General features: G+C 41.4%; 1 protein-coding gene across 15 annotated transcripts in view; it reads right to left on the bottom strand.

The window, feature by feature from the left end:
* LOC126751314 (serine-rich adhesin for platelets) overlaps nucleotides 1-12,521 on the bottom strand; it is a 140,858-nt gene that overhangs the window by 35,540 nt on the left and 92,797 nt on the right. For all 15 annotated transcript variants that reach the window (XM_050461480.1, XM_050461479.1, XM_050461478.1 and 12 more), the window contains 5 exons: nucleotides 7,324-7,530; nucleotides 7,023-7,222; nucleotides 5,906-6,123; nucleotides 5,266-5,842; nucleotides 3,524-4,810 (listed from right to left, as the gene is read on the bottom strand). In XM_050461480.1, coding sequence (XP_050317437.1) covers nucleotides 3,524-4,810; nucleotides 5,266-5,842; nucleotides 5,906-6,123; nucleotides 7,023-7,222; nucleotides 7,324-7,505 — 2,464 coding nt within the window. In that variant the 5' untranslated portion in view covers nucleotides 7,506-7,530. The remainder of the gene's footprint in view (nucleotides 1-3,523; nucleotides 4,811-5,265; nucleotides 5,843-5,905; nucleotides 6,124-7,022; nucleotides 7,223-7,323; nucleotides 7,531-12,521) is intronic.

Consider the following 12,521-nt stretch of genomic DNA (forward strand, 5'->3'; position numbering starts at 1 on the left):
ACAAAAGAGTATAAGAAAGAACTAGCGAACCAGCTAACGAACTAAGAAACGAACGAACGGGCGAACGAACGACAACTAAACTTACATTTGTAGAATATCGAAGGAGGTGGTGCATTATAAAACGGTTTTGGCACACTATTCGCGGTGGCGGCGGTAGAGGAAATGGCGGTATTTTTGACGTTGGCGGCAGTGGCAGTGGCAGATGCGGCTAGTGTGTGTGGCATTGACATGCTGTGAGCTTGTTTATTTTGATATTGTTGCAATAATGGTTGGGGAAATGCTTGTTTTTGGTATTGTTGTTGTTGTTGTTGCTGCTGTTGTAATTCAAATTCTTTTTGCTGCTCTATTAGCGCTTGATGATGTCTTTGTCTTTGTTGTTGTAATTGTTGTAGTCTTTGTTGGAATTGCAAGAGTTGATTTTGTGTTGATTGCGGCAAAGAATTAGTAGCTTGATATTGACTGGGCTGTGCTTGTGCTTGTCTCAATTGTTGTTGTTGTTGTTGTTGTGAATAGTGTTGATGTTCTTGTGGTTGTTGGTGATGGAGGTGTGGTTGGATATTCGCATTATTGCTGTTATACAGGGGAGAGGGAGTGCAGGGAGGTGACTGTATGAAATAATTGGACGGTGAAAACTCGCTTTGGTACTCATTCTGACCACCAGCCGTAGCCGTAGCTGCCAAACGACCCATTATGTGCTGCCGTGCAGCGGCGAGGGCGACGTTTGCATTCACATTCGCGTTCGCGTTCACTTTTGAATTTGCCTTCGCATTTGCATTTGCATTCGATGTCAACAGAGGCGGCGGTGTCTGCGGAGCGGCGCTCATATTGTACGCCAACATTTGCGGCGGTGGTGCATGGCTGCCAACAACATTGTTATTACCGATGCCAAAGACGCCACAGCCAAAGCCACCGACGCTGCCGCTGCCAAATGGAGCGTGGACGCCCATGGAGCCACAGCCGCTGTCGCCACCCATGCCGTTCATGCTGCCGCTGCCGATGCCGCTGCCACTGCTGCCAAAACCAATAAAACCGCCACTGGCTGCACGCATTTGACCGTAGCCCCCGCCGCCGTTGCCAAAGGATGGTTGTGATGGTGGCCTGCGTATAACTAAAATAGATGAACCAATGATGAGATGATGCAAATGAACGTACGTGTGAGTGTGTGTGTGTGTCGGTTTGGGCGAGTGTGAGTGTGCTACTGTCGGTTTGAAATTATATGTAGTATGTGTATGTATTTGTGGGATGTATGGAAGTACTTAAAAGTGATGAACGAATGCAAAATGAAACTACTAAAAATGTTTTTTTTTTATGCCGAGGGAGACGAAATCGTATGTTTGATGGGCCAAAGTATTGATTGTGTATTTTTTATAAATTTTGAAAAATATTTTTAAAATGTGGTTTAAAAAAAAAATTTTAAATTCGTATTTGAAATTTTCTGTTAAGAAGACCAATTTTTCGGCAAGTATGAAATGTCGTGCGGAGAAAGAAAATATAGGAGTTCTAAGGCAAAATCAAATTGTCGTTCGTTTCTTTACCTTACTCTTAGGGGGTTAGACCAGTCTAGAGCTCTCCAAATAAAATCGAATTTTTATGTCTTAAAACACACTTTAGGGCCATAAAATCCCTATCAAAACTGTGACCTTTGGTATGTACATAAAACTTAATAACGGGTGATCCAAGTAGGAGTAATTTTTATATCCTTTTTAGTCGTGCCAAACAAATGTTAGTTTTGTTTCGTATTGTTAACGTTTACAAATCATTCAACTTTAATACGAAAATTCTCGTTCTGTAAAGAATGTGTTTAGCGCGCTTTGCTCAACTTAATCGGACTACTGGGCGCACTATACGCAACACCATCTCCCAACTTAAGAACCTGTATTCATTATTGGATAATATTCGACCGAATAGACTACGTCTAGCACGCAGTGGAAATAATATAGCAGTAGCTGCGAATGTACACAAAGACCGTGGAGAGTCGATTCGGCGCCGTTCGCAGCAACTCGGACTGACGTATGGAACAACTTGGCACATTTTACATTGAGATCTTAAATTGAAAGCGTACAAAATACAGCTTGTCCAAGAATTAAGGCACTCAACCTTTCCAGCGACATCGCTTCGCACTATGGGCTCTTGAAAAGTTTCAAAAAAATTCGACGTTTTCGTGAAAATTTTTGTACAGCGATGTGGCTCAATGAATTTGTAACAAAGCAAATTTGCCACATTTGGGACGAAGAGCAACCTGAAAAGATTCAAGAGCTGCCATTTGAACCAGAAAAAACAACGGTTTGGTGTGGTTTGTGGGAAAGAGGAATCATCGTCCATATTTCTTCAAAAATGATACCGGTGAGGGCATAACCGTCAATGACGACCATTATCGCGCCATGACAACCGACTATTTGCATTAAGATGCCTGAAATTGAAGCTCGTGATTTCGGCGACATTTAGTTTGAACAAGGCGGGGCCACTTCCCACACATCAATGGATCTATTCAGAGAACACTCCGGTGAGCAGCTAATTTCACGTTTTGGGCCGGTCGTTCATCCACTAAAATCGTGTGATATTACACCGTTAGACAATCTCATTTCTATTCAGGCCTTGAAGCAAAACATCCCGTATGTCATTCGCCAGTTACCTGTCGAAATGCTCGAACGAGTCATCGAAAATTGGACTCACCGGATGGATGATCTGAGAAGTAGCAGGAGCCAACATTTGTAAGAGATATTCTTCAAACCATAAATGCCAATGAATGTTCTTTCTGTGTTTTTTCTTTAAATAGTAGGGAAACTCGAAACGGATACATCTTTATATTAAGCTCCCGTAGAAACGCCGTCGCTTCGTCGAGGCCCTTTTCAAAAATGACATATCGATGATTACCGAGTAGCCAACAGTTTCTATCAAATTATTAACAAAATTTTAATACATTCAAATACATAATTAATTGAATAAATTGTCAAAATAAGGCAGTTTGGAGAGCTCTAGGCTGGGCTCACCACTTAAGGGTTTCTAAATTCCTAAATCTGGATACAGTTTGTATGTAATATATCTCTCACTTTCTCCTCCAAAATGCTAAGTTTTAGCAAGAGAAGACAGCACAGTTCAATTGATTTAAGTTTTGTTAATAAGTGAAATTAATAGCGAGGTAAGCGGAAGGACAGTCTAAGGAATGTTTTAGTAAAGCAGTCCGTCTCGCGTTCCTCAATTCAATAAAGACTCATTAGATCGAGGTTGCTGCGACTGTTATCTAACGGTTCGCTGTCTAAACCGTTTGCTTTACAAAAGTTGCGATTGCATGCTAAACAATTTAATTTTATTTCTTAAACTCAGAGAACTTGTTATAAACTTTGGACAATTTTGGTTAGAACTCCCATATAGTTATTCAAAGCACATTACTGGCAAGCATGTGAAGTAGTGTACTACTGCATAACGTTTCTCAATTGTTTGTTTTAACACATTCCGGCATTAGCATTAATTGTTATTATTTGAGTTACTGCAAAGTCTTTAGCAGCGTTTGCTTCGCACTTACCTGGCTGTATGGCATTTCCGATAATGGCGCGCGCATTCTTCAACTTCCGCTCGCGTTCGGCCGTCACTACTGGGCTGCTGGCCTCGCTGACTTCGATATTCTCTGTTTGCGCGCACAGCTGATCCACCTCTTTCGAGGATTCGCTTTGCGCCTGACGCAGCAGCGCAATCGAATTCTCCATGGAGCGACGCGCGTCTTCCAGTGACAGCGATGCAACGGAGTTTTTCGAATCGCTTGACTCAATATGACCGGTTGGCACGGGTGTTGTTGGCTGTTGCGCACTGTCAGCTGTGGGCGATTGATCTTCTGCCTCCAATTCTTGGGCGGCAGCGGCTGCAGCCGCCACCTCTTCCATTGCGCGTAACTCACCTGGTGTGGGGCCTTGTTGTACTGGCGGATTTGTGGCTTTACGTTCGAATTCTTTCTTAAAACTGCCGACACTTACGCCGGGTATGCTGAACTTCTTCGGTTTTTCACTGCCGCCACCGGTAGCGTTGCTGGTGTTCATTTGCTGTAACTTTTCGGTGGTTTCGAGCACACGCGACTTTCGTCGGTCGGCATTGAACTTACTCAAGGAACCTTCATCTTGCAAACTGCATTTGCGCACGAAGGGCGCTGGTGTGGCGTTATTGGCGGCTGTCGCTGTTGGCTTGGCGATTGCACTTTTGGCATTATTGGTTGTTGTTGTTGTTGTAGCAGGTGTGGGCGTAGACTGTTCGCTGGTTTTTTCAGCTGTCGGTGTTATCTGACCGATGGCATTAACCAGATCAGCAGTTTTGTGCTTATTGACGAATTTCTTAATAACTTTGGTGGCGTCCTTTTCTTCAGGCGCCTCTTCCAACGACTCTAACTTGCTGATCGTTTTTTGGCGCAGCACACCTCCATGTGTAGGTGTCACAGTAGTGCTGGCATCAGTCAGTGGTGCAGCGATCGGCGATTTTGACTCTTCCTTAATCAGCTGTTCGCATAGATCACCCACCATTTCCATATCCCTTTGGGAGAAGCTGCTCGATGGCATTGTATTTCCTGCGGCCGATGGCTCTTCGTCAATTTCCTGCTCTGCAGCTTCGTCCTCCTCCGTCTCCATGGGTATTTCTTGTGGTCGTGGCAGGTTGGACTCTCCGAGTACCATTGAGCTGCTGCCGAGTTTATCCTTCTTCTTGAGCGCCGCACCATGTGCGTTCTCCGTGGAGACTGTGGTCTCGAGTTTGCGTTTACTCTGCACTGGGCTCTGCGTGGGTGTGATTGTGCGTGTTGGTGATGGCATGAGTGCTGCTTCGCCGCCAGCTAGAGTGGTAGAGAGATATGTGGAAAAAGAGAGAGAAGAGGAGATGTGATGAATTATGGGTTATTACATGATGGAAACACAAGTTTAGTCCACTTGAATGTGTGCATGGGCAGAGTTCAATGTAAGAAATTGTAGTTTTTTAGTAATATACAGTATATATGAATAAGTTGGGTTCGGAGGAGCGCAGAAATGATAGTTAGGAGTAAAGTTGAGACACATGAAGAGTAGGAAAAGACAGTTATCAGCTATTTACAGACAACGGGACAACTGCAGCTACTAAATACATACACACATATAAATAGAATTAAGCAAAATGTGAAAGCTTCAAACAAATAATCGAGCGGGAGCTTGTAAAAGTCACCAATTTAGGTTATGTATCCAAACAAGTTTACGTTTTACAATCTCTGCTGAACTCTCTAAATTGTATTTATAAATGCATTTACTATCAACATACCAGCCACCATGTCCAATATTCTGCGTTCCGCTTCCGTATTACCGCCCATATCACGTATCGATCCCACCGAATGGCTTCGTGGCACACGTTCTCCTTTACCCGCATCAGCGGATGGCACAACCAATTGATCGGCCGTCACAGCGGCCGGTGTCAACGACAGCAACACATCCAAACGTACCGGTGTTTGTGTCGCTAGCTCTTCAGCCAAGTCCAAACATGAGACATTATCATTTTCATTGACCCACCAATGGGCGCAGATCTGTTCGATGGTGGCACGTTTGCGTGGACTCACCGTCAACATGTCACGTATGAGCGTTGAGGCACGCGACGGTTTCTTTGGCTCATAGTAATCACCTTGACTGATTTGCTTAACAAGTCTTTTAAAATTGGAACCATCAAATGGCATCGATCCATAGACTAGAGTGTAGAGGAGCACACCAAGGGACCAGCAGTCGACTTCTGGACCTTGGTAGGGAGTACCTTCAACAATTTCGGGAGAGGCGTAAAGCGGCGAACCGCAAAATGTGGATAGTAAGTTTTGTTCATCGAACACATTCGAGAGACCAAAATCGGCGATCTGAAAATGTAAATGAAATGTATTGGAAATGTGTAAACGTAAGGTTAAGTTGCGTTCGCTAACCTTCGCATTGCCATGCTCATCGAGTAGTATATTTTCCAGCTTCAAATCACGATGACAAATTTTGTGCTTATGACAGTAGTAGACAGCCGTAGCCACCTGCCGGAATATGCGACGCGCCTCTTCTTCAGATAGCACCTTACGTTCCGAGAGATAGTCATACAGTTCACCGCCTGCGGCGAATTCCATAACTAACACCATCTTCTCACGATTCTCGAATACTGCAAGATTAAAGAAATATATATTGTTTAAATTCACATTGATTAAGGAACTCCAAGGAAAAAGCATCTAGTAAAAATAACTGATTTATAAAAGTAGGCGAATATATACCATAACTATACCGATTAACCTCATTAATAGTACCAAGTCAATATTAACAAATTCTGTTAAAGTATATTATGTATTTAAAGATATATACGGAATGAAGCCAATGGACGGCGAGTCTTGTTATTCAGGGCAGTAATTGTTGTTGTTGTAACGTTTATCTAATCCCCACATGTGTAGTAGGGTTCAAATTGGTTGTCATCGAAGTCATCTAACGGAAGCGCAAGGAAACGATCTCAATGACTTCGATGACAACTAATTGGAATCAACACAACTTTGATTTTTGCTCTGCTTTGACGTGGTTTTTTTCCGCTTCGGCTGCCCTTTGCCACGATATTCGGCCAATTCATCGTCTGTTTCCGGGTCGAAAGCATAGATCCAAAAGTCATCGTCAATAATAAAACGTTTCATAACATTCCGGCAGTCGGAAAGCATTATTTCACAGACATATAAGCGACACAGCTTTTCGAAAGAATTTAGTGATTTCTGAAACAATAGTGCTTTCACTTTTCTTAAGCTCAAATAATCTTTCAAAATTTTCACTGATTCTTCCGATATTCCAACGATGCTAGTTGCTTGCTCAGTTGATGCTGCTAGCCCTCTGGGCATGGTTCGTCGACAACGCGTTCTCGACGCTTTTTGAATAATTTGTACCAATCTAAAACACTTCGACAAATGGGGTTTCACGCGAAATTTAGGTTCAAAAGTCTTAATATTTTTTGCCCACAGCATAAACTACTACACAAAAAACTTTAATTTATCTATGCATTAAATAAGACATAAAAGCTCCGCTTACCTTCGTATATATGTATGATATTGGGATGCTGCACCGAGCTCATAATTTGCACCTCACGACGAATGCGCACCAAATCCGCCTCAGCTTCTATTTTGCACTTTTTTATAGTTTTTATAGCCACCTCCTGGCCGGTTTCCTTATTTATACCTAATTGCACTTTGCCGTATGTGCCTTGACCTAACTTTTTAATAATGTCAAACCTTAAGGGAAGGACAGTGAAGTAACAAGATTCATTAGTCGTTAGATAAACACATGAAAAGCTGCTTAAAATACCAAAAGCTCTTATCATCATCAAACTCACCTCTGACGCAGCTTCTTTCGGTGGTTATTCATTTTCACATCGCCCGTATTTGCTATACCGCTCATTATATTATCGATTCTATCACGTGGAATACCCGATGGATGTGCCAAGTCAACCGCATCGCCAGCAGTATTGTTCGTGGTGGCGGCGGCGGCCACTGCATCCGGATTGCTTATCACCATTTTGGAGCTTTAACTGTGGAGTGCACTGCAAAGAGAAATACAGAGGAAAGAGCAAGACATAAATATGCAATTCAACAATAGTTTAATAAAACATAAAATATTTTAAAGTAGACAGCTAAGTTGTAGATAAATCGTAGCAAAAACATCCATAAAATAGTAGGAAGAGCTAAAACTGGGTTTAAAGTGCAATGTTGCACGTACACACTCCTAAAAGCGGCAACGCCAAGTTGAAGTGGGATGAGATGGTGGCAGCAATGTGTAGAAAGTGCTATTTGCTCCACATTCGAAAGGATATCAGTGACAGTAAAATATGTATTTGTTATTGTTGTATTGTACATACATATATAAGTGTACACACTTACAGCTGCATAAAAGTGTGTGTGCCTCATTTTGCAGTGAGTTATTGAGCTCATTATGGCAACTTTATTGCCCCAAAGCAAAGTATTGCATTTGAAAAGCATTCAGCGGAACAAGCGGTGACAAGCTTGCCAAGTGTGCCAGGAAGCTTAAGTCACTTTGTCTAAATCATAACTCTGCAGCATGCGCAGGTTGTAAATCGAAAAGCAGAAGCTTGTAATGTACTAGGTTGTAATGTGTTCAGTAGACATACATATCTTGTATTAGGGGTGTCCTTTTAATTTTGAAATTTTTCAATATTTATTTTCTTTTTCTTAAAGTAAATTGAGTAAACTTACTAGGTGTTGAGGGAAAGTTTCATTTATTTATTATAAAAAAGTCTCTAGTTTTTAGACAAACACGTTAACTTCGACTGAAACGAAGCTGTCATTGCCTTCACCGGAGATCTTTATTTTGATTTTGATTGGTCAATTTGTATGGCAGCTATACGGTATAGTCGTCCGATCTGACTAAGTTCTTCAGAGAATGTACCATTACAGTTAGGAAACTATTCTATTCCACATTTCGTGAAGATATCTTGTCAAATAATTTTTTTTTTCTAAAAGGACTTAAGTATGATCGACCAGTTTGTTTGGCAGCTATATGCTATAGTGATCCGTTCTGAACAATTTCTTCGGGGATTGCATCATTGGCTTGAACAATAACCCATGCCGAATTTTGTCAATATATCTTGTCAAATGAGTGAGTTTTCCATTCAAGCAGTTTCTCTGGTAACTATATGCTATTGTGATCCGAAGGCGACGGTTCGGGCAAATGAGCAGTTTCTTGGTTTAATAACAAAATGTAATTACAAAAGAAATCAGGGGGATTAGAATGTATTAGCTTAAATGGCCAGTAAATGTCTTATCGACTACAGAAGTGCAGGGATTTGTTACAGAATGCCTTGGTGAGATCAGTAACTGTAAATACCTTTTTCACAGTTTCTTTCTGGAAATTAGTTTAGAACTACTATGAGTTTTTTGATCGACTTTCGGACAGTTTTATGAAGGATATACACGATCAGTTGGTATTGGATTTTTTATTATTTGGCATTTATATTGAAATGAACTGAAAGAATCCGTACAAAAAAAAAAAAAGTAGTTCCTTTGACGTCAAAATGCTGACCGCAGTGGCGATGCGACCCGATAGATTTTAAGCAAGCCACTCTCACAGATTCTATTAGTTCATTCGAGTGACTTGGTAATTGTTAAACTTTCTGACAGGATTTCTGTGTTCCGTTCTTAGCAAAATACAAAACAATTATACTGAATAATTCAGTGTGAAAAGCATTTAATTATTGCACTTAATAATAGAGGATTCTAAAACAGGTCTAACCAACTCAGTTGGTAAATAAACCTAAAAATTATTCATTACTTCTTCTTCTTCTTCTTTACTGGCGTGGAAACCGCTTACGCGGTTATAGCCGAGTTAACAACAGTGCGCCAGTCGTTTCTTCTTTTCACAAGCTGGCGCCATTTTGAGATTCCAAGTGAAGCCAGGTCCTTCTCCACCTTTCGACGGTGTGGAGGTCTTCCTCTTCCTATGCTTTCCCCGGCAGGTCCTGCATCGAATACTTTCAGAGCTGGAGTGTTTTCGTCCATTCGGACGACATGACCTAGCCAGCGTAGCCGCTGTCTTTTAATTCGCTGAACTATGTCAATGTCATCGTATATCTCATACAGCTCATCGTTCCATCGAATTCGATATTGGAAAAAAGGACCATAAGTCTTTCGCAGAACTTTTCTCTCGAAAACTCGCAACGTCGACTCATCAGTTGTTGTCATCGTCCATGCCTCTGCAACTTATAGCAGGACGGGAATAATGAGTGACTTATAGAGTTTGGTTTTTATTCGTCGAGAGAGGACTTTGCTTTTCAATTGCCTACTCAGTCCGAAGTAGCACCTGTTGGCAAGAAATATCCTGCGTTGAATTTCGATGCTGACGTTGTTGTTGGTGTTGATGTTGGTTCCTAAGTAGACGAAATTATCTACAACTTCGTAGTTTTGCCTTGTCTAAAACCTCGTTTGGTATCGAACGGCTCGGAGAGGTCCTTCCCGATCCTGACACAGCTTTTAGTGTTGCTCAACGTCAGTTTACACAGCCGTATTAGTTTTGCGGGGATACCAAATTCAGAAATCGTTGCATAAAGGCAGCTCCTTTTCGTGCTGTCAAAGGCAGCTTTGAAATCGAAAAAGAGGTGGTGTGTGTCGATTCTTCTTTCACGGGTTTTTCCAATATTTGGCGCATGGTGAATATCTGGTCAGTTGTTGATTTGCCAGGTCTGAAGCCACACTGATTATGTCCTATCTGTTTGTTGACGGTTCGCTTTAATCTTTCACACAATACGCTCGATAGAACCTTATACGCGATGTCGAGGAGGCTTATCCCACGGTAGTTGGCGCAGATTGTGGGGTCTCCCTTTTTGTGGATTGGGCATAGCACACTTAAATTCCAATCGTTGGGCATGCTTTCATCCGACCATATTTTACAAAGAAGCTGATGTATGCTCTTTATCAGCTCTTCACCGCCGTGTTTAAATAGCTCGGCCGGCAATCCATCGGCCCGCGCCGCTTTGTTTTTCCTCAGACGGATGATTGCTATTCGAACTTCTTCATGGCCATTATTTACATACAGACTTAAAATAATGCGCACCATGTAGTCGGATGTTTCAATGCAGGGTGTTGAAAATGTTATATGACTTCTTTATACCACCACATAAAACTTAACGGACATTCCTAGTGCAATTCACTAGCATAAAAATATATTTAAACTTGCAAGTCTCGTATATAAGTACATATGTATATTAATGCCTCAGACACAAATAGCATGTGGTCATAAATATACTGTACGTAAGTATAAATGTATCTATGTAACAAATCAAATAGAAAAGACATACTTTCCGGTATTTGCAGAAATGAAGACTATACCAGCGGAAACTAAAATAAACACAATATGATATTGAGTAATATCTCTATCATTGAAATATTATAGCATATGTAGCATAGGTATAAATATTCAATATTAGTATCATTATCGATTATTTTTAGAGATGGTTCACCGGTTTCCCAAGAACTAGCAGACATTTAACCATCAACTTTCATAATTCTTTCGTAATCGTAGCTTTACGTTTAAGTTGAGTAATATACGAATGAAATGAACCGTAAATAATATCATCTAATTTATTTTTTGATTTTTTTTTTTTTTGATTTGGAAAGAAGGTTATGTTTCGATATATTGTTTGTCAATTATCTCACTTCCGCCTTTTTGCTCTGTATTCAATGCTTTATAAAAAGTGTTACAGTGATCGGATTTAGTTCAAATATGCGCCGTTTCGTTAGATAATACGTTTCCATTTAGACGGCAACTTCATAATACCCCCTCGTAGAAGCCTCCTCCTTATTTGCAAAGAACTAGGACAGCCACTTTTCACAAGGCTCTTTGAGTTCAACTTTACTCTAACAAGGGCGATCGCCATGGACTGGAACAGGTGATAATCATTCGCCCGTAGCTTCTGACGAGTCATCAACGAAGTATGTAGTCTGGCGTTGTCCAAGTGAAACACTACACTCTTATTGTTGGCCAATTCTGGACGCTTCTGATCGATCGCCTGCTTCAAGCGGTCCAGTTGTTCGCAGTAGATGGTAGAATTAAGCTTCCGTCATATGGGGGCAGCTCATAGTGGATGATTCCCTTCCAATCCTACCAAACACACAGCAAAACCTTCTGCCCGTCAATCCCGTCTTGGCCACTGTTTGGCGATTCATCGACCTTCGCCCACGACCGTTTTCGCTTGATATTGTCGTATGTGATCCACTTTTCGTCGCCAGTTACCATCCGCTTCAAAAATGGGTCGAGTTTGTTCCGTTTCAGCAGCATATCGCAGGCTTTGATTCGGTCAAGAAGGTTTTTTTCCGTCAAATCATGCGGCACCCAAACATCAAGCTTGTTTGTGTATCCAGCCTTCTGCAGATGGTTTAAAATGGTTTGGTGACTAACTCCCATCTTCTGGGCGATGTCGCAAGAAGCCACATGACGGTCTAACTCGATGTTTTCCATGATTTTATCGGTTTTCGTTAGCTGGCTTATCCATTGTGTAATTTTCACCGGCTCTGAATCGTCGAAACCATTCTTACGCAGTTCCGATAAAGTTGAATTTTTCCTAAAAAAAAAGTACAGTAAATAGGTCTCTATATACATGCTTGCTCGTGCGAATTCCGATCCCACATTCATGGAGAGCATTATAACTGCCGATGAGACATGAGTTTGTGGGTTTGACATGCAAACAAGTCAACAATCATCGGAATGGAGGAAAAAAACGAGGCGAAACCAAAAAAGCCACGCCAAAGTCACTCAAAAATCAAGGTGATGCTCAGTATTTTTTCCGATATTCGTGGTTTGGTACATCATGTTCTGTTTGGCCGTATCGAGGCGTTTGCGAGAGAACATCCATCGAAAACGGCCGGAAATGGAAGAACATGGATTTTAGACGATGATAATGCACCATCGCATTTTTTGTGTTCTGTTAACAATTTCCGTGTACTTTTTTGTCACAATGTATAATGTGCGGTTTTCAATTACGTCAAACTGAGTGAAAAGAATTGTCAGCATAGAGTGGTTCTA

This window comes from Bactrocera neohumeralis, chromosome 2, assembly GCF_024586455.1.
Source record: "Bactrocera neohumeralis isolate Rockhampton chromosome 2, APGP_CSIRO_Bneo_wtdbg2-racon-allhic-juicebox.fasta_v2, whole genome shotgun sequence".
NCBI lineage: Eukaryota > Metazoa > Arthropoda > Insecta > Diptera > Tephritidae > Bactrocera > Bactrocera neohumeralis.